Here is a 25,787-nt window from a genome sequence, read left to right as displayed (position 1 = left end):
AGATGACCAACTCAAACAGCAGCAATAGATGAGCGATCGTCTCTGACAGTACATCTACAAGGTGGACCAACTAGGTAGGAGTATCTAAGAGTGGACAGTGACTGGACATTGTATTCAAAAACTCCAGCAGCGCTGATATGTCTGATCCACTCATACCAGCACAACACACACTAACACACCACCACCATGTCAGTGTCACTGCAGTGCTGACAATGATCCACCACCCAAATAATACCTGCTCTGTGGTGGTCCTGTGGGGGTCCTGACCATTGAAAAACAGGGTGAAAGCTGTCTAAAAAAGTATGTAGAGAAACAGATGGACTACAGTCAGTAATTGTAGAACAACAAATTTCTTCTATATGGTAAGTGGAGCTGATAAAATACAGTGAGTGTAGAAACAAGGAGGTGGTTTTAATGTTATGGCTGATCAGTGTACGTTTATATGTTGTATGTTTTTTATTTCTGATGTCTAGACCTGGCAAAATGAAAGTGGTACTTTGCTGTTACTTTGTATTTATGAATTCATGCATCCATTCATACATCTTTAAAATAAAAATACATTCATAAAGTTTTTAAAACTTTAGAACACACAAAAAGAAAAAAAATATTTTTTTAGTTAACTACATTTGATAACTTTAACAGGGATGAATCTGTATGGTCTCTTTTTTCAGGTGTTGGAAAGATCGAGAGATGTGGTGGATGAAGTCAGCGTGTCTCTCAGACTGTGGGACACATTCGGTGATCATCACAAAGATCGGCGGTTTGCTTATGGAAGGTTAGTTTATAGCTTAGGGATAGTATTCAAAAGGTCACTGGTTTGAGCCCCACTACCACAAGGTTGCCACTGTTGGGGATGTATATGGTCAGAACTGTATGTTGCTGTAGATAAATGCCATAAATAAATATAAAATGAAAGTACTAGCAGGTATTTAAGATAGAAACTCAGCACTGAAACACTCCTCCAGTTGAGACACCTCAACTCATCCAGAGTATCACCTTGCAATATTCTCCTCCTAAGGTTACATGGAAAGACTAGCAGACGTAATTCTCTTGGTTGGCTTAGTAATGTGCCATAATTATGCCTTATGTTGTGAACCCAAGGCCCAAACCAGGAACCTTTGTACGTTCTGTATTTAATTTTTTATTTTATTAGGATTTTAACATCATGTTTTACACACTTTGGTTACATTCATGACAGGACAGGTACAGTAGTTGCTGGTTACACAAGTTCCATTAGTTTTAATGTCAAAAACAGTCATGGACAATTTTGTATCTCTAACTCACCTGACTGCATGTCTTCGGACTGTGGGAGGAAACCAGAGCACCCGGAGGAAACCCACACAGACACGGGGAGAACATACTAACTCCACACAGAAAGTCTGTCCTGTGTATTGTTTCTTTGGCAGATGCTTATCAAGCATAACTTTTTATTACATTTATCATTGATAACGCTGAGTAATCAGCTACACATAAACCCCCCTAAAGTTGCAGACAATGCTTTATGTGTTTAAAAACATTCATTCATTGTCTTTTACCACCACTTTACCCTATTCAAGCTTGTGGTGGGTACAATTGACAGGGGTTAAACACACTGGACAGGTTGCCAGTCCATTACAGGGCAGTGTTTAACAACATACTATTTCTAAAACACATTGATGGTGGGTTCTCAGTTTTAATGGTGCTGACAAATATAGGGCAAAATAAAAACTAAGCAAAGTGAAATAATATACTGTAAGCAACAGCAATCAATTAGAAACTTAAATAAACAAACAGCTGTAGCCTAGTGGTTAAGGTACTAGGCCAGTGACCAGAGGGTCGCTGGTTCAAGCCCCACCACTGCCAGGTTGTCACTGTTGGGCCCTCAATTGCTCAGACTGTGTACTGTAACTGTAATGTAAGTCACTTTGGATAAAGGCATCTGCTAAATGCTGAAAATGTAAATGTAACTGTAGGCACCCACAGATTCTACAAATATCCAAATGGGCGGCATGGTGGCTAAGGGGGTAGCACTGTCGCCTCACAGCAAGAAGGTCCTGGGTTCAATCCCTAGGTGGGATGGTCCGGGTCCTTTTTGTGTGGTGTTTGCATGTTTTCCCACGTGTCTGTGTGGGTTTCCTCTGGGAACTCCGGTTTCCTCAAGTGAGGTGAATCGGAGATACTAAATTTTCCATGACCGTGTTCGATATAACCTTGCGAACTGATGAACCTTGTGTAATGAATAACTACCGTACCTGTCATGAATGTAACTAAAGTGTAAAACATGATGTTAAAATCCTAATAAACAAACAAACACATATCCAAATACACGAATGCACTCACAAACATGACTCATTACATTCACCTCATTAAATTGTGGAATAAAGGCAAGCCTGGCATGTAAGAGTCTGGCATGAATAAAATTGCATTAAATATATATATATTTTTTTCACACTGTAGATATTCTAGTCTAATGTACAGTTATTTAGTCATGATTTTTTAAAATAAATAACCTTCTTTATTTAATTCAGAATTGATTCCTCAGTCAAAGATAACCACATGAGCCCCCAATGAATCCATGCCTTAAATGTCAGTGTAAATATTTAACATTTTATTAAAGCAATACAATTGATTTGTTTTCTTTTCTTTTTTTAGATCTGATGTAGTGGTGCTGTGCTTTTCCCTGGCTAACCCCAACTCCCTTCGCAATGTCCGCACCATGTGGTACCACGAGATTAAGCACTTCTGCCCTCGCACCCCCATTATCCTGGTGGGCTGCCAGCTGGACCTGCGCTATGCTGACTTAGATGCTGTTAACCGAGCCCGCCGACCCCTGGCCAAGTATGTTTTTTTTTATGTCTAACATTAGAGCTATAGTAGCAACATAATAGTGTTTAGAAAATATTTAACTTAAATAGTTAGAATAATAGTGCGTTTTGTTTTGTTTCTTAGACCAATAAAACCCACAGACATCCTTTTACCAGAGCGAGGCCATGAGGTTGCTAAAGAACTCGGTGTGCCCTACTACGAGACCAGCATCGTTGCTCAGTTTGGTGTGAAAGACGTTTTCGACAACGCCATCCGCGCCGCTCTCATCTCTCGCCGCCACCTCCAGTTCTGGAAGTCCCATTTGAAGAAAGTCCAACGGCCACTTCTTCAGGCTCCCTTTTTGCCTCCCAGGCCCCCACGGCCTGTGGTTGGCATCCCTGACCCCCCTCCTATGGATGGAGAAGGCCTCGATTCCCTCTTTTGCCAGCACTTATGTGCAGATGTTCTGTTTCTCCTCCATGGTGGTGCCACTCACGTTTTTGCTCATAAAGTCTACCTTGCCACTTCTTGTTCCAAGTTCTATGACCTGTTCACTATTGACCTAGGATTTACCGAGGAGGACAAGGAGGTGGATGAAACTCTGGAGGGAAGTGAGCAAGAGGAGCAAAGTCGAAGAGAAGCCAAAGAGCAGGCTGGACGGACCAAGAGTCTGGACATTGATAAAGATTGTAACGGAGGGACCAGAGGTCCCAAGAGGCCGCTTTTACTTGAGCAAGGCTCATTGAGGACTTCCCAAAGTGATAATGCCCTTCCAGCAAGGAGTCAATTCCTTTTTGGGCCACTGGGAATGGGCCGCCCCCTTTTGGATTGGGGCCGGGGGTTTCTCAGCGTGTATTTGGAACGGGTGGATGACCCAGTAACGGGTCGCCCAAGACTTATGACGGTCGTATTGATGGATGAACTCATTCAGGAGGCACCATTCCGGGTGAGAGTTACAAATAGATCTTGGATGCATTTATTGAATGTACTTATGTACAACAAAGTTTGGTACGCTCACCTCCTCCTCTACGTTTGTTCAGGCCGTACTGCAGTACCTGTACACTGGTCATTTGGATGAAGACCGGAGCGACCTGATGCAGGTGGCCACCATTGCCGAGCTTCTGGAGGTCTTTGATTTGCGCATGATGGTGGCCAACGTGCTGAACCGCGAGAGCTTCATGAACCAGGAGATCACCAAAGCCTTTCATGTGCGCCGTGCCAACCGTATCAAAGAATGCCTAAACAAGGGCACATTTGCTGGTAAGCACCTGATGTTTTACTGTAAACAGTAATGACAAGCTTTAGTGCTAACCTGTTATTACGGTGGCTCTCGCCAGAATTGTTTTGGGTGGTAACTAGAGTGATGTAAGTGTGAATTAGGGAAAACTGGGCACAGTCATGCTGGAACAAGGCCTTTTCAAATCTACTGCAACAACATTAAAAGCCTAATTTACTTTAGAGTTGGTTATTTACTGTAGTTATTGTAACCAATGCTTTTTTATGTCAAATTATAACCCCATCATTAGTAAGTCACAGCTGAAATTGAAATTCACCAGACTAGGAAATGTTATTTTACTCTTAAACTATCTAGTTTCTGTAAGTCTGTGCCCTTCATAGCTTCAGATGCCTGTACTTAGTTGACAGAAGTAAAACCTGATGTTGTAGTCCATCCTAAGGTTTAAAAACTCTGTGTTTTAGATGTTTAGATGAGTTTTGCTAATTATGGTTCTATTTGTATGTGGCTATTTAAGTTATTATGGCTGGCATGGTTGCTCAGTGGGTAGCACTGTTGCCTCACAGCAAGAAGATCCTGGGTTCAATCCCCAGGTGTAGTGGTCCGGGCCCTTTCTGTGTGGAATTTGCATGTTCTCCATGTGTCTGCATGGCTTTCCTTCGGAAGCTCCAGTTTCCTCCCACAGTCCAAAGACATGCAAGTGAGGTGAATTGGAGATACAGAATTGTCTGTGAATGTGTAACTTGACTTGTGTAACCGGTTATAACCTGTCTTGTCTTAAATGTAACCAAAGTGTGTAAAACATGAGGTTAAAATTAGAGATGGGCCCGATCCGATCCCGGATCGGTATCGGGTCCGATATCGACGTCATATACAGATCGGATATCTGACGGACAGGCCGATCTACTTACCGATCCAAATTTCAGTCCGCATCTTGTGCTGATCCATAAACCCGCCGTAACTTAGCATAATGTAACATGAGGCACGTCACCGATCCAAGTTCCATTACACATCTTACCATGAACCCGTGACAACTTCAGTCAGTAACAGGGAAAAAAATAACATTAGCTACTTATTTTACTAAAATGTCCTTTGTATGGAAATATTTTAGTCTGGAAACGCAGAAAAGCAAAACAGCTACTTGCAGTGTGTGCAAAGCTAGCGTGTCAAGGGGTGGAAGTAAGGTTTCGTCATATAACATGACTAATTTGATCAAGCACCTGCAGAAGTTTCACATTAAAGAGCACCAGGAGTAGCCGCTCAGGTGGCGCAGCGGTAAAGTACGCTAGTGCACCAGAGTTGGGTTTCTAGACACATCGTATCGAAACTCAGCTCTACCTTTCCGACTGGGTTGGGCGGCAGTATGAACAACGTTTGGCTGTTGTTCATGGGTTTAGCGGGTAGAGTCGGAGCATTGGTTCTCATAACTGGTGCAACTGCGGCCCCTGCTGGTTGACTGATGGCGCCTGCACAGGGCTGATGAATAACATTGAGGGGAGTGTGACCCTCCGTGCGCAGTGTCTCTCGGTGTATGAACTCGGCTCGTGCGGGTGTAAAATGCAAGTCTGTACCGATTGCGTGCCGGAGGGGGCGCAATTCGGTTGAGTGGCGTCCTCAGTCAGCGGCAAGGGGTTGAACCAGTATAGAGGACATAATCAGGGTAATTGGATATGACTAGAATGGGGATAAAAATTGGGGGAAAAAAGTGGGAAAAAATAGATAATTAAAAAAAAAATTAAAAAAAAGAGCACCAGGAGTTAAAGTATCGGTATCGGCATCGGCAGTTGTGTATCAGAATCGGATCGGAACTGAAAAACTGGATCGGCCCATCACTAGTTAAAATCCTAATAAATAAATACATTTAAGTTATTGTAATCTTTTTGGCATTTCCTTTTACTTCAAAAACTACAAATTATTTAATCTGGCCTGGTGTTGCCAAACTTTTGTGTATAACTGTGTGCTTAAAAGCATATGCTGAAGCATATACATACACTTGTAAGGAACATGTATGTTATGCTCGTTTTTAATGATTTTTAATTGTTTTGATGTGTTTATATCATTGGAACACATCTATGGCCAATAAACATTCACACATTAGTGAAACTGGAAACATGTTCTTCCAGCTGCATTTCTGGGCAACAGAGACTGTGTGGACCTGTGTGCAATACTGTACAAATATTTCCTGTTTAATCATCACTGCACAAAGCTTACTCTGGATACTGCCCAAAAGTAGTAATTTACATAAACATCAGTTTATCATTAAAGCTTCTCATGCTCACTTCTAGCAGTTTGGTATTAATATATCATCATTACATATATAATACTAATGTGTCTAATATATTATTATATATAATAATATATATATATACATGGATCAGCCATAACATCACCTACCTGTTTCTACACACATTGTCCAGTTTATCAGCTCCACTTACCATATAGAAGCACTTTGTAGTTCTTAAATTACTGACTGTAGTCCATCTGTTTCTCTGCATGCTTTGTTAGCCCCTTTTCACCCTGTTCTTCAATGGTCAGGACCCCCACAGGACCTGTCTAAGGAGTGTCTAATAGAGTAGACAGTGAGTGGACACGGTATTTAAAAACTCCAGCAGCGCTTCTGTGTCTGATCCACTCATACCAGCACAACACACACTAACACACCACCATCATGTCATTGTAACTGCAGTGCTGAGAATGATCCACCACCTAAATAATACTTGCTCTGTAGTGGTCCTGACCATTGAAGAACAGCATGAAAGGGGGCTAACAAAGCATGTAGAGAAACAGATGGACTACAGTCAGTAATTGTAGAACTACAAAGTGCTTCTATATGGTCAGTAGAGCTGATAAAATGGACAGTGAGTGTAGAAACAAGGAGGTGGTTTTAATTTATGGCAGTTCAGTGTACATACTCGGAGTTGTAGCAGAAGTCAGATCTGTGAATACACGTGACGTCTTTGTTGTGTTTAGTGTTTTGTTTGTTCTGCTCATGTCCGATAGTTTGTGTTTCCTTTTATTTTACATCTTTCTGTTTTCACTTAATTTCCTTTTCCATTAGACATGTTATTAACCTGTTTTTACTGAAATAAAAGTTTTCACTTTTCACTCTTTCATGACATCAACACTAGTAGTCTCTGTGTGAATAGTTTTAAGGCACTGTGAAAGGAAATGCACAATAATAGATCAAATAGATCACAATTTTTTTATAAAGAAATGAATTTACTCCCTTTTACATTTTTGTTAACTTTTGCTAAAGCTGGGTTTGTTAATTACATGATGCACAGCACAGATAATGTATCTGTTTTACGGTCACTCCAGTCTCTCACTCCCAGGATGTCTCACTCTAACATAACAAACCAGTGCCAGTGATTTCTAAAATTAGCAACCTGACAACTTCTCTTTTAGCTGAGCTGTAGGAATGGTGTCTGTATTACTAAACAAACTACAGTGGGGCCAAAAAGTATTTAGTCAGCCACTGATTGTGCAAGTTCTCCTACTTAGAAAGATGAGAGAGGTCTGTCATTTTCATCATACGTACACTTCAACTATGAGAGACAAAATGAGAAAAAAAAAATCCAGGAAATCACATTGTAGGATTTTGAAAGAATTTATTTGTAAATTATGGTGGAAAATAAGTATTTGGTCAATAACAAAAGTTCAACTCAATACTTATAGAGCAGTGATGTTTTGGGGCTGTCGCTGGGCAACACAGACTTTCAACTCCCTCCACAAATTTTCTATGGGGTTGAGGTCTGGAGACTGGCTAGGCCACTTCAGGACCTTGAAATGCTTTTTACGGAGCCACTCCTTCGTTGCCCGAGCGGTGTGTTTGGGATCATCGTCATGCTGGAAGACCCAGCCACGTTCCATCTTCAATGCTCTCACTGCTGGAAGGAGGTTTTGGCTTAAAATCTCACGATACATGGCCCCGTTCATTCTTCCCTTAACACGGATAAGTCGTTTGTTACTTTGGTCCCAGCTCTCTGCAGGTCATTCATCAGGTCCCTCCGTGTAGTTCTGGGATTTTTACTCACCGTTCTCATGATCATTTTGACCCCACGGGATGAGATCTTGCGTGGGGCACCAGATCGAGGGAGATTATCAATGGTCTTGTATGGTCTCCATTTTCTTACAATTGCTCCCACAGTTGATTTATTCACACCAACCTGCTTGCCTATTGTAGATTCACTCTTCCCAGCCTGGTGCAGGTCTACAATTTTCTTCCTGCTGTCCTTCGACAGCTCTTTGGTCTTGGCCATGGTTGAGTTTGGAGTCTGACTGTTTGAGGCTGTGGACAGGTGTCTTTTATACAGATAACGAGGTCAAACAGGTGCCATTAATACAGGTAACGAGTGGAGGACAGAAGAGCTTCTTAAAGAAGAAGTTACAGGTCTGTGAGAGCCAGAAATCTTGCTTGTTTGTGGGTGACCAAATACTTATTTTCCAGCATAATTTACGAATAAATTCTTAAAAAATCCTACAATGTGATTTCCTGGATTTTTTTTTCTCATTTTTTCTCTCATAGTTGAAGTGTACCTATGATGAAAATTACAGACCTCTCTCATCTTTCTAAGTAGGAGAACTTGCACAATCAGTGGCTGACTAAATACTTTTTGGCCCCACTGTATTACTGAGATGACTTTAATCTAGATAGCAAGTTGTTGCAGGCCTAAAATAAATGTCTGCTAATATTTAATTTTTCTACTTTTTATGTTATCCAAGGTGGCATTGCTACCTTATTGACATGCAGTTTAGTGTACATTCTTGTTTAAAAGACTTTATGACTGATCTTTTAGTGCACTGTATAAAATGGGCAGTGCTGTCTTGCAGTAAAGCAGTGCAAGGGAGTCTGGGAAATGTAGTCAGTAAAACATGGTAGTGCCTGTATTGGAACAGTTCAGCATCTATGAAAAATAATCTGCCTCAAACAGTCATCGTCTGTTGTTCTTCACTTAGCATTAATGTAGCGAGTATGCAATCACATGATTGTGTGTGTGCATGTGTGTTTCTGAGATGGTGACGTGTGTGAAGGCCAGAACTTCATTTCCCATCTTGCCTCAACCAGTGGGCTTTCCTCACTTTTTTCTGTCTTTCAGTCAGCCCTGTCAATCTCGCTATTTATTATTTGTCTATAAGTCTATTGTCTCTCCGTCTGTCTCTCTGTGTTCGTATGTCTTCCCCCTCTATAGCCCAGACTCTGTGACACACGCCAAGATGTGTGCTCTTTTCCGACTGGTTTTAGATGTGGTGGTTCAACTGGACGATGGTTACCTACCTGCCCACAAACCTCTGCTCATCTCAAGCTGTGACTGGATGGCAGCCATGTTCCGTGGGTCTTTCATGGAGAGCTACGTTGAGGAGGTAAGCTTAATTTTATTTTTTGTTTTAAATTGGGTTAATTTTTTTATTTCTAGATTTTTATTTTGGAAATATTTGTAGCTCACAATTCACTGCAATTTTGGGTCTGGATATCAGTCATCCATTCCTGTTGACCTCTAGATTGACTTGTTCTTGACATATGGTAGAGAGTATGATGCCTCACTATGTTATTTTATGCAGATGAAAAGCTTTGGTAATGCCCTTAAAATCTAAAATGTGGAAAAGGGACTGTTGTAGGAGAGCTGAATGAAAGGATTTGGAATTTGTGATGCAATAATGGTTATTTATTACACCAATGACAGGTGCACAGTGTTATATACTGTATATATATACTGTATATATAAAGAAAAATAACTTCAGTACCACAACTCAAATAAGGCCTAAACTAATAAGCAAACTTAAGCTAAAGTGCTTCTCAACTACAGCACCGCCATTACATTTCCACCATGATGAAAGAAAAACCTCTCCCCCCACATTGTCTTAAGTCTGCTCCTTAAATACTGTGGTATTAGATAAAACCAACTACAGGTAACTAAGCATTTCCAAGTTCACCATTATCAAGCATACACTGGTCTTGGTTAGACCATTACATTCCATCAATACATTAATAAATAACTTCATATTAATTACCTTAACAGTCTCACTAACACAATCATAAGAACATCATACAAAGGATAACTTACAATCTCCTCACATACGTTCAAAATTTCCAAAATGGTTTGGCCCAAGGACTTCAAATACCATCAACTCTCAGTCCTTTGACCTTGGCCTGATGGAAACCTGTAGGTATAATACCAAACTTTAAAAAGGCTAATGCCACTAACTAACCATAAACAACTATCACACTTCTTAGAATCATCCACACCTTCAGTTGGCCACCCTGGCTAATGTTGGATAATTACAGTTTGTATCGTTTACCAAGCTAATGATTGTCGTGTTTGTACATTGCAGCAATCAAGCAATAGTGTAAGAGCTGTGTCTGTTTTTCTCCCAACTTGTACATGTTAATATCATGAAATGGGCGTTACCTCCGTTACAGGGAGATAGGCTTGCTTATGACAAGTGAGAGACGTTATGTTGAGACCTCAAAGTCTGTCTTATGTCATTTGAGATTCTACACAGGTTGTAATCAGATGCCTAAGTAGACAGGCCTGGTTCGGTGAGACTGTTTCAAGATCCAAGAATTTTGCTGTTACCTATTTTAGCCCATGTTTTAAATAGATGAATGAATGAAACTCATTACAGCAGCTGGAACATAGAACTCTACACATCACAAACCTATAATGCACAACCATTAAAAAAAATAAAAATCCCATGGGTTAGATACTTTGTAGAAAAATGGCCACAGACTCATAGAAGAATTGACTAACAGGCAAATAATAAGATAGCAGAAGGCCATAAAAACTCGATCTTTTCTAAAATGTTTGAAGGACCAGTTGTGTATAGACTATAATGGGCGTAATGTTTACATTTTTTAAGTAGTTAAAGGTAAGGTGTGGAGAGATGCATGCATTTTGTTGTGTATTGGCTGCGTCTTTCTTTCCTGCCTGATGCATTATGATTTGTTAATGCCATTTCAGATGGAAATTCAGGTAAACTGCTTAAATATGAATAAACATTCATTTAAAGCCACTGATTAGCCTCAGCTCTTCTGGTCCTAAATTTCAGTTCTCAAGATCTGTATGCATCTTAAACAGAAACTGGGACAGGTAGTTGAAAGTAGGCTACCACCATGTTCTGCTGACCCACATTGCAGTGCCAGCAGGGACCATTACATCTGTAATGATTAATGCAGACTGCTGAAGCTCGCACCCATTTGGGGAGAGCGCTCAGACACATGGACCCAGAAATGTGGTTTGCATTAAGAGGCCATGGGTCAGTGAGTGTGCACACACACACCTACACACACTCACACGCTCACACAGATAACAAAACGTCCTAGAGGGATGAGACGTACCTCCACTAAGGGAGTTTAATTTGTCTAGAAATCATGCTCAGAGTGGTACAGTCAACATTATAATTGAAGTGGGAAAAGGTCCAGTTGGAGTGTAAAATTCCCTAAGGGATCACAATTGCAAGGTTGGGTGTATAACTATTATTAAGCACAGTTGGTATGTTTTTATTAGCAAACCGCTTTTGTGTGCCTGTGTTATTATGGTTTGTGGCTTCTTAGGTATGTTGAACTAAAAATTATTTTAAAGTGATGTAAGAATAGCTGGGTGGCACAGCTGATAGTGTTCCACTGCAACAATGGGTCTGAGAAACAGTGTCCAGTCCTCACCTCTGGTCACTGTCTGTCTAAAAGGGTTTTTACTCCCTACCAAAAACATGACTGTGGGAGGATTAGCTGCTATAAATGATTGCTTCAGCAGTTCGTGGAATAAGAGTGCTTAGGTCATTCAACTGTTAAGGGTTTTAACTGTATACAACTAACACTAGTAAATCAATTTAGTTACACAGAGCACTTTAATTAAATAAACAAATACACAAATAAACCGAAACTAAACACACTGCATCTTAAACTTACTAAAATCAAATAGCTACCTTTATTTGTCTTCCAGCATGTTTTAATTTTAAGATAAGATTGGAGAAAAAAGGCCACAACATTCAGTTTAGATAAAAAAAAATTTTTTTACTTCTAAATACAGTGGTACCCTGAAACTCAACGTCAGTTGGTTCTGGGAGTGGCGCTGAGTTTAAAAGACGTTGAGTTTCAAGGTGTTTTTTCCCATAAGGATGTGTGGGAAACCTGTTAATGCGTTTGACACTTATACACTTAAAATAACATAAGTACAATATAAAAAATCTGAAATACAATTGAAAACCATAAAAAATCAATATAAAAATACAACAAAACCTGTACTTTACCTTTACTTCTTTATTACTTATTGTTTCCTTATGTTTCGTAAGGAAATCATGGAGATGCTTGATCTTAAAATACCGTATTCCTTAGCAAATTCAGTAAAGGCGCATTTACGTAAGAAGTGGCAAAATCGCTTTTGCACTACTGTGCCACTATTTCCTGTGGAGTGTGGCGGTGCACAAAGCTTAACGTGACTTATTGTACTAAAACAAGAGAGGAATTTCATTAGTAGGGTGATATAATGAGCAGTAATAATTAAGAGAAGTAAGTGTTCCTGTGTCGTTCTTTTAATACATGAAGCTTTTTTTAATGGTAAGTGTTTTAGACTCTCTCGGAAAAGCAATTTCTCAGAACCCTGAGCTACAACATAAACTACTGTATACTATAATTTACTTTAGCTATAATAAAAGTTTAAAAGTGAAACAGGAGAAATGCAGATTCCTCTTTGAGTAGGTTTTACCGCACTGCTCAATCCAAGCGCTGAATAGGGTGAGTTTAGGGGACGAGTTACAAGGTACCACTGTATTCTACTGTATATTACCTATAGGTATAAGGACAAGAATGATTTAGTTTGGTGACCCCTAAAAACCCCTGTTTTGTACAATAGCAAATATATGAGGGAAATGGCAACCACCAACTATCCCAGTGTGTTTAAATAAATATTAATACCTATTCATTTAAAAATCAGATAAAAATTTTATTTTAATTAGCTACCTAAAATACAGAATTCTTAAAACTGACCACACACATTGTGCTAATGCGCTTAAGGACACAACATTCAGTTCAGAAAAAAAATTTACTTTTGTAGATCAACCAAATATTCTGTATTGTTTATTTTACAAGACAAGCAGTACTATGTACACAGTAGGTTGGTCAAATTATGAATTTAAATGTTCATTAAATTCACTGAGTGGCAACACTTAAACCAACAAATTAACACTTAAACCACTTCTATCACCTAAAGACTTGATTAAGAAAAATATGAAGGAGAGAAGTAATGCAAAAAACCTCCTAATAACCCGTAATTTCACTCAGAATAATGCAGCTAAGTACAACTGAACATTATATATATATTTTTTTAAATATACTTGTCAAGCAATGCTAGTGGTGAGGCCTTATCACATTTAAACTGCATGAGCAGGCCTCAATATCTTCCTCTTATATTAATGCCTTTGTTGGTGCAGACCAAATCAGCTGCGACAGGAAATGTTTGTGCTTCTGTGTTTCCTGAACTGAGAACACATCTAGCTTCCTCCAAATCCGCTATTACGATACCATGCTTAATTTAAGCTGTGTGAAAGTACGTTCAAGATGCATGATACATGACATTGTTTAGCTTATTATTAGTAAGGCCCTACACAACTCACGGCAGTAAAAATCGCACCATTGATGTAAAATTCCAAATTTAAGGTTTGTGTTTAGCGATTTAACATTATTTATTCACATAGTTCTCAAGTGCCTCACGTTTACCGGTTAATTTGCACTATGAGACGGTCCTAGCAATCCTACGGCCATTAAGTTAGCAATCGCCTAGTTAAAATGTCCAAGATTTAGAAGTGTAAAGCAGCTAACAACACTACTCGGGTAACTCAGTTTGGAAAACTCCCAATCAATTCTTTGAATGCAGAGGGGGGTGTCAAAACACAGATGAGTATTTTTGTATTTGAGTCTCGCATTGTCCCTGGATGTTGAGTTTACATTCAACCGATATGGTAGACTGTGCCGTGTACTGTAGCTTCCATTTATTATATCATTCAATTTATGAGTGTTATTTAATGACTTTTCTTTATAAATTCGTAAAATCTGTGATTTTTGAAAAACCAGGTCAGTGAAATTAAGCACATTTTCCCGTGAATTAAGTAGGGCCCTAAAAATAAGTTAAAAAATTTTTTTTATTGGCAACAGTGACCCCTAATAACATGATGCAGCATGAACATTACCGTCTAGCTTTTTATAGAAAGAACAGCTAACCATTACAAAAGTATTTGACTATAATTAATGTATTTGTTGTTATAATTATAGACAGTAAGCCTAGAGGTTGAGGTACTAGACTAGTAATCAAAAGGTTTCTGTCTCAAGCCCCACCACTGCCAGCTTTCCACTGTTGGGCCCTTAAGCAAGCCCCTTAACCCTCAATTGTTTAGACAATATACTGTCACATTACTGTAAGTCACTTTGGATAAAAGTATCTGCTAAATGCTGAAAATGTAAATGTAAATAATTACCCAGTAGGTAAGAGTAACACAAGTATAAAGGCTATGCCGTCTAAGTTTTTTTTTTTTTATACATATTCATTTATTGAAACCATAACATGCAGGCTGGTTTTGATTTGTTGATATGTCTACAGTATTTATAAATAGCCGTTTGTATTTAGTTAAAAATAGTAAGTACAAATTAAGCTCTGGTGTCTTGCAGAACTGAGTGTGAATGAATTATTAACAGCTTGTCAAACTGTTTGTTTGGTTGGGTTCTTTATGTGACAGTTAGCATGCAAAGTATATGGGGTGTGGAATGGTGATAGCACAGGTCATCTTGCAGTGTGTGCAGTATGAAACTTAAGAAGCAAGTTAAAGGGTAGAAGCAACTCCAGACCTGCACCCATGGTTTTGGAATGAGTTGTCCAACAAGCACATGATCAGGTGTCCACATATACACATATAGTGCAGTGAAATACTTTTATTGAGTAAATCAAATGTTTTAGACTGAATGCAGATATGAGGGTTCTTCAAAAAGTTTCTGCACTTTAACTGTATTCATTAAGAATTTGAAAAACAAATGACATCTCTTTTCTACATAGTCACTTTCTGATGCCTTTTTCCCAACTTTTAAATGCTTTCAGCAAAAATGTTTTTGGTTGAGCAAGTAGCCACTGATGCAGCGCTGCTTTCACATCATCACATGAAAATCTTTTTTCCTTTAAAGCTTCTTTGAGCGGTCCAAAAAGGTGCAAATCAGATGGTGCTAAATCTGTACTATAAGCTCTCTTAGTTTCCCAGACACCAATTACTGCTCCTCCCACACTCACCTTTTCCAACCAAAATATAAAAGTGCGGAAACTTTTTGGAGATCCATCATATTATAATCTGTACGTGTGCAGATGTTCATTGCTCTTACTTTTTTACTTGCTGAATGTCTCACAAAAGCATACACACTGACAGTGATGTGCATACATATACATTTCCACAGTCAGTACAGGACATAACACAAAGAATACTACAGCAACTGAAAACTGAGTCACTTTATTTCACCCAAGTTGTAAAACATTTTCGAATACAGTATTTATTTACAAAAATTCACTTACCAGGCTAGTACAAATTATTTTCTTAAAGTACAATCAGCATGTGGGCAGTACAAGTGGCATGATTTGTCAAAACACGTGTTTAAAATCACCATCTTTGCCATAAATTCTCCATGAAGTTATTATGATATAAAAACAACTAATGCACCTAGGTAGTGGTTTGTGTAAGTTAATGTAATTGTGTTGCCATAAAAATAGTCATATTTGGAAAGTGGTGTAGCAGTAAAATACTGTAGCTTACTACTGCTGAGATCCAGGGTTAGAATTTCAGTTATTCTATTTGTCAGTCGGGCATCTACACAGGCATGTTTGGCTATGGGTGGGAAATGGGGGTTGATGTGTCCGAACAACCTAGCCATTGAGAAGGGCACTTATCAGGTGTTCTAAGTGCTGTTCCCAAGCCTAGAGGAAAAGTAATAAGGACATCAGGCATAAAAAAAAAAAAAAAAAAAAAAAGCTATATGACAGCTAGCTAACCAGATTCTTTTACAAGGCTGTTTTGTACAATAGCCAAAAATATAGGATGTGGCAACCACCAACTAACCTAGTGTGTCTAGATATTAATACCTAATCAATTAACACTCACTCACTCACTTTCTTAACCGCTTATCCAATCAGGGTTGTGGAGGGGTGCTGGAGCCTATCCCAGCTTTTCAATGGGCACAAAGTAACACCGTAGACGGGGCGCTAGTCCATCGCTGGGCAGACACACACTCATACATACACCCATTCACCTATAGGGCAATTCAGTGTCTCCAGTTAACCAGACTGCATGTTTTTGGACTGTGGGAGGAAACCGGAGCTCCCGGAGGAAACCCACGCAGACATGGGGAGAACATGCAAACTCTGCACAGAAAGGACCCGAACCGACCCACCTGGGGATCGAACCCAGGACTTTTTTGCTGTGAGGTGACAGTGTTACATACTTATCCACCAAAATCAATTAACAATCAGATAAAATTTAAATTTCAAATTGACCACATATGTTGTGCTAATGCACTTTTGCTGACTTGTTTATCTCCTTTTTCCTGCTCATTCTCTAAAAAGCCTAAACGCAGTGTAGATTCCCCTGTGCAGTATCTTCAGACAACCAGGTGTCAGCTTAAGTTCTGAGAAAGATACCTCTCCAAGGGCAAAAAGCTTCCTGATTGCTCTGACTAAGAGAGATAGTGGAAGAACTCAAGGCATCCTGGTGCATTAAACAGGAACAGAATAAGTATGCTTTGTATAGCATTACCAGCATTACAGAGAGCTTAGCTTACAGCCCGACCAGGAACCGAGGCCAGAAATTAGATGCTGGTCACTTCAGTATTCTGACAGCACTGGCTGAGAGGGTGTCTAAAGAGCTATACGAGCTGTAAGTGAACGGAATGATGCTATGGTTCATTGAAGCAGTAATTGGAATTTCAAATCGATTAAATATTAAATAAACGTGCATTACCTTAATTCATTGCCCAACTATTAGTCAAAATAAAAGCTTTGTAACTGCATTAACCCTTTAATGGTCTGCTCAAGCATTTGTTAAGCTTACTTTGAGACTAAATACTTAAGGTGTATTTAAGGTGTAAAAATAAAATGTATTTAAATACATCTTGTTTGGGCCATATCTACTCCTTGGTTGACATGTACTATATCGGTAGATGGCACTGTGGTTTTAAGAAAACAGCCTTTCTAACCTATACACCGATCAGAAATAACATTAAAACCACCTCATTGTTTCTACACACATAGAAAGAAATAAGTTCTACAATTACTGACTGTAGTCCATCTTTATCTCTGCATGCCTTGTTAGCCCCCTTTCATGTTGTTCTTCAATGGTCAGGACTCCCAGGACCACTACAGAGCAGGTATTATTTAGGTGGTGGATCATTCTCATCACTTCAGTGACACTGACATGGTGGTGGTGTGTTAGTGTGTGTTGTGCTGGAATGAGTGGATCAGACACAGCAGCGCTGATGGAATTGGAGCTCCTTTCTCCCACCTCCTCTACAGGTTCTAGAGGACAGTTTAAGACAGAGCTTGCTTTCTTGATCAGCTTGTTCAGTCTTTTCCTGTCTCTCTCCGAGATTGCGTTCCATTCGGCTCTTCAGCCCAGCACATTAAGGGTTAATTTGTCTGGGTTGAAATGCACCCTGTCTGTCAGGTAACAATACCACTAAACAAGACACAGACAGCCAGTGATGGCATAGTTACCTTGAAAAAGTAATCTGATTACTGATTACTCCTTTAAAAAGTAACTTAGTTACTTTATGGATTACTTGATTTTAAAAGTAACTAAGTTAGATTACAAGTTACTTTATTAGTTATATAATGCGGTCCGCTAATGTATCCCATAATGCAACTGGAGCTGCGATTGAAGCGGAATAAGAAACAAGAAAGACGCGGAAAACGGAGTCCTCTGTTCACAAGTGTAAGTAAGATCAATAAAATAACATTTTTAAAGACAAATAAATAACAAAAAGACGATAAATATCCTACATTTTGGCGAGTGGGATTTGTAATGAGTCTGTAACCATGGTGATATTACGTCATCACGTCCCACGTCATCACTCGGCGTTGGCCGAGTAGTGCACACTTCCTCCAATCTAGTGCACACTCTGTAAGTAACCGATTCCGGACGCAGCCTGTGACTTAACTGTCGCATAGGCCAGACGTCACTCCCCGAGACGCAAGAAGAAAGCAAATATATATCTTTTTACTAAGGAAAATGACAAAAACTAGTAACGCACAGTAACTTGGATAAGTAACTTTAATCTGATTACTCGTTACTGAAAAATGCGGTCAGATTAGAGTTACTGACCTTCACTGCAGACAGCAAACAGATCTTTCTCAGGTTTGTTCTGCTGCAAGCCAGAGATGAAACTGACTATAGTGAATGTACCACTGTTTATAGACTCAAATTCATCTGTGTCAAGCCGAACTGATCATGTTTTAAAGCCAAGGCCACAAAATCCAGCACTGAAAAGCCATATTTTAATTATAGTCACCAATATATTAAGATTATATATTAAGATTTCTTAAGATATATTGAATTTCTGGTGGAATTAGTAATTTGTCAGCAGTTTTTGCAGAAATGTTTTTAAAGTGCGTCTGTGTTGTAAATGTAGTTTTCACATTGCACTTACCATATTTAATTAAACCACAGCACATCGACACAACACTTAAGATTCTTAGCTTCATATAGTTTTCCTTCCAATCTAGTCGTATCCAATTACCTGCTTGCATTGCACACTTCCTCTTTACTATTCTTGACCTCCACTCCTGACAGGATAGCCACGACTCCGACACGTTCAGTAGCCGACTGCATCTTTTCATCTGCTCAAGGTGGGTTCATATGTGGATCAGCTTTGTGTACAGAGAGAAACACCCTGATCACATTATCCCTCGTCTCTGTGCAGGCGCCATCAATCAGCCAGCAGAGGTCATAATTGCATTAGTTATGAGGAATCCCCTCCGGCACCCTCCCTGAACAACAAGCCAATCATTGTTTATGTAGGCACCCAGCCTACCAGTAGCAGTGCTGAGATTCGAACCAACGAGTTCGAGATGTCAGCTCTGGTGTGCTAACGTGTTTTACTGCTGCACAAATGAGTCTGCTTGAAGCATGGAGCTTAGAGCTTGTGTATCCTTTCTGTTGGTTGCACATTTGGTGAGTGCTTGCTCTGCGAGCATATGGAAAGCGTCCGACACCTCTAAACAACAGCACGTACGTGAGAGCAGAATTAGTTAGCAAGAAAGTAAGAGGAAGCTTGAGTGTGGAAACCTGTCAGATGAAGTGAAATGAAAAGCAGGTGATAAAGAAAAAGCGTGTGTGTGATGTAGACTTTAAACCCCCCTTTTTATTTCTTGAGTTAACTTTTCATCCTTTTGTTTTGCTTTTTTTTATTTATTAATTGTTACTAATAACCCACCAATACCTAATAAAAGGAAAAAAACCCACCAGCTTGTGAAATCTGCAGAACACTTATCTCGATAAAGCACATCCTGATAGAACGCCCCAAATACACCAAGAAAAAGGAAACAATTACATATGCCTGGCACCGTAAAAGAAATTCTTACCCAAGACAACACAAGAACACTTTTAACCTACCTCACAGCATAAAAATAAATATATAAAATAGCCCCTAGATATAACACAATATAAGCAGAGAGAAACATAATACTGATCATGACACAAATATGTGTTAAACATGGTGTTAAAACCCAAATTCATTAAACTTATAACTACAACTGAACTGTAGTTCACATGCCACACTGCACTTTACACATACTGTATTATACTGTAAATTCATTAAAATTTTTATTATTTATCCTATGCTATTTTTCTATTTTTTTTGTATATATGCAAAATTCTTCCTAGCACAGGGGTGTCAAACTCATTTTTACAGAGGGCCATGTCAGCATTATGGTGGCCCTCAAAGGGCCGATTGTAACATATCCTGCTGTGATTGCAGTCTGCCTTTTAATTTTTGGACAATTTGTTGTTTTTTTGGAGGCTAAATTCTGTGTTTGGTGTCAAAATGCCAAATTTATACTGTATACGTATAATTCTATTGTACTCCTTTACCACAGACACGGCCTCATAACACAAGAGACGTACCGGTTTTTCTTCTCAAAGCACAGACTTGTCCTTCACTTTCCCATCTTTCATTAAATTTCCTTCATTACCTTCAATTTTCTCTTCTTGTACATTTTGGGATTATTTGTAAATATTTCTCAACATCACTTGTTGGAAAACCGCCTCAGTTAAACGCTGACGTGTAAACACTGCCATGTAGTGGCGGGATGCGGTCACTTTGCGGGTCACAAAATCGGCATGCATGTTTTGGGGGTGATTCAGTTGATGTACGATTTTACAGTGTGTTTTAAGACAATCATACGTCTTTTAAGCTCTCGCCGGATTTGGCCCGTGGGCTTTGAGTTTGACACGTGATCTAGGATTTTAAGGTGGTAAACATAAAAGTAAAACTAGACCAAGTAAATATAGTAAATAACAAGAAAAGTAATCAATGAGCATGAAATTTAAAAACAGCACAGGTTTTAAGTTCGCTGACTTTGCAGTAAAACAATAAAAGATCATTTTTATGGATTTAAAAACTGTACCGTGCCATATGACGTAGTGAAAACGCATAATAATGGGCTTTTAACTTATAGGTCAATGCTAACAAGACTATCCATCCTTTGAAAAACTTGGAATCATGTAATAGTGGTGGATCGCTGACAGGAAGCTGCCTCCTACTGGGTTCCTACTGTACATCTTAACTCTGGACCAATTAGTGGAATGTCAGCCTGACTGTGGCCTTTAATTAATACTAAAGGGCAGAATCAAGCAGGTGTGAGACACCCCGAGTCTACAGAGGGACCCTGGAGATGTTCCCATTTTCTTCCAAATGATCTCATTTCCACCAGCTTGTCCTCTCAGACCTTTAGTCAATCCCTCTAGTTAAAGGGAGGAGGGAGGGTGACACCCAACATGTTGTGCATGAGGCACTGATTGACATTGGGAGGCATAATTGAGGGGGCAAAAAGCCTAAAATAAAAACATGATAAACCCCTCTTTAATAATTTGACTTTTGTCATTTTTTAAACAGGAAATAAAGATCATGACCGATGATGTCATATAGTTGGAGGTGAAGAAGTCTTAGCAGATACTCACTGTCACTATCTCGCACTCTCAATATCCCATGACATTGTTCCTCCTGTTGCTTGTCTTTTATGAAGAGGTCATGCCTCCCATAGAGTTATTTGTCCAGAGCTTTGAGTCAGGAATGGCAATAACTCCATGCGGTGCTTTTATCTCCTGAGGGATGAAGGACCCCTCCTGAAAGCCACTGGCCCTTTACCCTTCACCAATATGTGGGGTGGCTCGCTGGATAGCACTGTCACCTCACAGCAAAAAGGTCCTGGGTTCAATTCCTAGGTAAAGCGTCTGTGTGGGTTTCCTCCGGGAGCTCCGCTTTCCTCCCACAGTCCAAAGACATACAAGTGAGGTGAATTGGAGATACAAAATTGTCCATGACTGTGTTTGACCTTAAAAAAGACTTGAACTGATGAATCTTGAGTAACCAGCAACTACCTATCCTGTCATACATGTAACCAAAGTGTGTAAAACATGATGTTAAAAATCTAATAAATATATAAATAAATGTCCACATATGTTACTCACCTGCCTCATAAGCCTGCTTCTAGCTCTCTTGACCACTTGCCCTATCACTTTAAGTTCATTGTCAGTTTAATGCCTTTTTGTGGGCAGTTGCCAGGACTATTCAGGTCTTGATAGAGAGGAAGGAAGCAGATGGATTAGTCTGCGTCTCTGGATTTCATATCCTGGAGCTGAGCTATGAATAACCACCTAAGAGCACATCATGCAGACTTTCAGTTTTTTTTAATGTATGGGTGACCCTTAATTAAATGCCCTGTATTGATTGCACTTTCTGTCTAAGTGTGTGTGATGGTAATAAGTGTTTTTATAGTCGTCTTCCTTTGTTGTCTTTTTGGCAGGTGTCCATACCCAACACCAGTACTGCCTGTATGAGAGCTGTGCTGGAATACCTGTATTGCGGCTTGCTGACTCCCTGTCCTGAGCTAGAGCCTGTGGACCTCATAATACTAGCCAATCGTCTTTGCCTGCCCCGTCTAGTGGCACTTACAGGTAAGGCATCCATAGCTTCATGCTAATATGTCTACAGTTTGTTTTGTTTTTTATAGTCATTTATGTTTGTACTACATTTACATCTAGATAATTGTTATATGGCATCAAAATAAAGGTAATTTAACTGATTAATCACTTTAGCTGTGTATAAACACGGACATTTTTTTTTTTTTTATTAAGACCACTTGACTTTTTGACTTTTTGTATGTATATATTATATAATAAAATTCTTTATATAATTTTATCCATTAATCTACATGTAAAAATATTTCATTCAAAAAAAGTGTTCAGACAGTTCACCTTAGCACTGAACCTCATCATAATTGAATTATACTTAATTTGTCTAGAACTTAGTTGGAGTCCACTTGTTGCATTTTAAATTGGTTAGATAGTTTAATAAGAGGCCACTCAGGTGGCGCAGCGGTAAAACACACGCTGAACACCAGAGCTGGGATCTTGAATACATCATATCTATTCTCAGCTCTGTCTGCCGGCTGGGCTGAGCAGCCACGTGGACAACGATTGGCCTGTTGTTCTGATAGGGGTGGGATATTTGAAAAGCCAGATAGGGTCTCTCTCTCATAACTAATGCAATTACGACCTCTGCTGGCTGATTGATGGCGCCTGCACAGAGACGGGAAAAGAGTGCTGTCAGGATGTGTCTCTCCATACACAGTGCTGATCCGCATTGCACTCGTCAAAGTGTAGGTGACAAAATGCATATGGCTGCTGCCCACATGTCGGAGGGGGCGTGGGTTAGCTTCGTTCTCCTCAATCAGAGCTGGAATCGGCATTGGTGGAGAGGAAGCATGATGCAATCGGGCAATTGGACGTGCTAAAAAAAAGGGAGAGAATGCATAAACAAAACACAAAAAAAAAGATAGTTTGGTAAGACACAGATGTGGGTCTATAAGGGCCCACATTACATTTACATAATTTACTAGACGCTTTTACCAAAACCACTTAAAACTGTGACCAAATTGACAACTTTCTGCTTACTAATCCAGTACCCACTGCCCACAATTTACACTGCATTGTGAAGACAAAACAAAGGCATGAAGTCTAAGGAGCTGTCTCTGGATCAACACTATGAAATTGTGGCAACGCCCTCCTACACAAGTCACCTGCCACCAAAGTCTTAAAGAAGGGAATTTTTACATTGGGTAAAATATGAAAGTAATAAGAAATGATGGTCAGATTTGACAATAAAAACCTCTAATCAGCCGTCAGAGGTCGTAATCACATTCTGACAGAGAAAGACCCACATCCGGTTCTTTGTCCCACCCCCAACTGAGCAACCGGCCAATCGTTGCTCATACAGCCGCCCAGCCTCGAACCGGGGAGGCAGAGCTGGATTCGAAACGATGTACTCAGAATCCAGCTCTGGTTGCAGCGTGTCCTGAGCGGCTGACAATAAAAACTTTAATAAAAAAACAGCCATTGTACTACTAAAATAAATTCTAACAATGGAAAAACAACCTGCTGAAATTGTGTTATTATTAATAATAATTATAATATTACTACTACTTTTTAATTAATTATTAGTTATAATAAAGACTTTATCAATTAGGTAACGTCTCGAGCGCTAATAAAAATGGATTCTATTGAATTGAATCCGGATGTATAGTGACCTCTTAAACGTTCAACACCGACTGTGTGGTTGAGGCACACTGCATGGTGTGTTCTTTAGTTCTTGTAGAAATCCACCATAATCCAGTAAATATGAGGATGTCTGGCAGGCCACACGTGTCTGGGGTGGCATGTCCTCACCCAGCATGTGTAATGTGCATGATCACAAATGGAATTGGTAATAACTGGACATGATTACTTGCCAGATTGTGGACATAATTATGAGTATAATGTCATTGTTACTGTGGATTATCATTAAATTTATTGAGGGAAAATTTCATAACTATTGTACTGGGGCACAGTGGCTTGATGGGTAGCACGGTCACCTCATAGCAAAAAGGTCCTGGTTTCGATTCCCAAATGGAGCGTTTCGGGTCTGTATGGACTTTGCATGTTCTCCCTGTGTCTGTGTGGGTCCACAGACATGCAAGTGAGGTGAATTGGAGATACAAAATTATCCATGACTGTGTTTGACTAATAATAATAATAATAGGTTGCATTTATATAGCGCCTTTCACAAACCCAAATACGAAACTAGGAGGAATAATGAGAGGCAAAGAGGAAAGTTTTGAGTCGAGAGATTGAGGCAGAGAGTTCCAAAGTTTTGGGGCAGTAGCACTGAAAGATCTACCACCCATGGTAGCAAGTTTAATAAGTGGGTCAGTCAGAAGAGCAGAGTCAGAGGATGTAAGGGTGCGAGAGGGACAGTACACCTGGATGAGTTCAGCGAGATATGTAGGAGCGAGACCACGGAGAGCCTTGAAGGTGAGAATCAGGATTTTGTAGTTAATCCTACAGATGACGGGTAGCCAGTGTAACTGCTGAAGGATAGGTGTGATGTGAGCAGAGCGTTTAGTAGACGTGAGGACTCGAGCTGCAGAGTTCTGGATGAATTGAAGGCGGTTTATTAGTTTAGCAGGGAGACCGTAAAAAAGAGAGTTGCAGTAATCCAAATGGGAAAAGAAGAAGGCGTGAAGGAGCATTTTGGCATCGTCTTCACTGAGGACGGGGCGAAGGCGAGCAATATTGCGCAGATGGTAGAATGCAGTTTTGGTGAGTTGTCTTTATATGAGCTTCAAAAGTGAGTGATTGGTCGAAGAGACAGCCAAGGTTTTTAATGACATGAGTCGACCTGATGGAAACAGCATCAACATCGACAGTGATGTTAGGGATACAAGAAAGTAGTGATTTTGGACCTACTAATAAGATTTCAGTTTTATCAGCATTGAGTTTGAGGTAGTTGTGGTGTAACCAGAGTGTAACCATTAAAACTTGAACTGATAAATCTTGTGTAACCAGTAACTACCTGTCTTGTTATGAATGTAACCAAAGTATGTAAAACATGTCAAACGTTAAAATCCTAATAAATAAACAAACATTAAACTGTGATATTGTTCTGTAATCTGCAGAGCAACATGCGGTTGAAGAGCTGCTGAAGTGGGCAGTTAAAGGAGCAGACATCGACGGCCAGGTGCTGGCTTACCTAGAACTGGCTCAGGTAATCCTAAAATTACATTTGTGCCAATGCCAAATGAGTGCTTTAGCAGCATAAAGGTCTAAGTAGCTAGGTAACCAAAGGAACACATTATTAAATCCCTGTATTAACATATTTTCATACTACACTAATTAGTAGTTCAAAGGATTTTCAGTCATTGCTTTTCAAATGAAGTCCATTGTTAGAAATCACTGTCTGTTGCCTTGTGCCAACTCCACGTCATCTCCCTCTCTACGTATCTCCTATAGTTCCACAATGGCAAACAGCTTTCGGCCTGGTGCCTCCATCACATTTGCACCAACTACAACAGCGTGTGTCGCAAGTTCCCAAAAGACATGAAGGCCATGTCTCCAGGTATAGAGCCGATACCTGTCATTTTTACTCATTTTTTTATTGTTGACTTCATTTCTGACTTTTATTTAAACTATTTCATTAAATCATATCCATCATACA

The 25,787-nt window shown here is 39.6% G+C and overlaps 1 protein-coding gene across 2 annotated transcripts in view; it reads left to right on the top strand.

Moving 5' to 3' along the window:
- Nucleotides 1-25,787, top strand: part of rhobtb4 (Rho related BTB domain containing 4) — a 102,919-nt gene that overhangs the window by 74,044 nt on the left and 3,088 nt on the right. For both annotated transcript variants that reach the window (XM_063017982.1, XM_063017981.1), the window contains exons 3-10: nt 672-775; nt 2,632-2,817; nt 2,929-3,730; nt 3,825-4,044; nt 9,261-9,379; nt 22,060-22,210; nt 25,249-25,337; nt 25,583-25,688. In XM_063017982.1, the coding sequence (XP_062874052.1) occupies nt 672-775; nt 2,632-2,817; nt 2,929-3,730; nt 3,825-4,044; nt 9,261-9,379; nt 22,060-22,210; nt 25,249-25,337; nt 25,583-25,688 (1,777 nt within the window). The remainder of the gene's footprint in view (nt 1-671; nt 776-2,631; nt 2,818-2,928; nt 3,731-3,824; nt 4,045-9,260; nt 9,380-22,059; nt 22,211-25,248; nt 25,338-25,582; nt 25,689-25,787) is intronic.

The sequence above is a fragment of the Trichomycterus rosablanca genome, chromosome 21 (assembly GCF_030014385.1).
Source record: "Trichomycterus rosablanca isolate fTriRos1 chromosome 21, fTriRos1.hap1, whole genome shotgun sequence".
NCBI classification, from domain to species: Eukaryota; Metazoa; Chordata; class Actinopteri; order Siluriformes; family Trichomycteridae; genus Trichomycterus; species Trichomycterus rosablanca.
The sequence above is the reverse complement of the archived record's forward strand: the minus strand, read 5'-3'. Positions and strand labels throughout refer to the sequence as shown.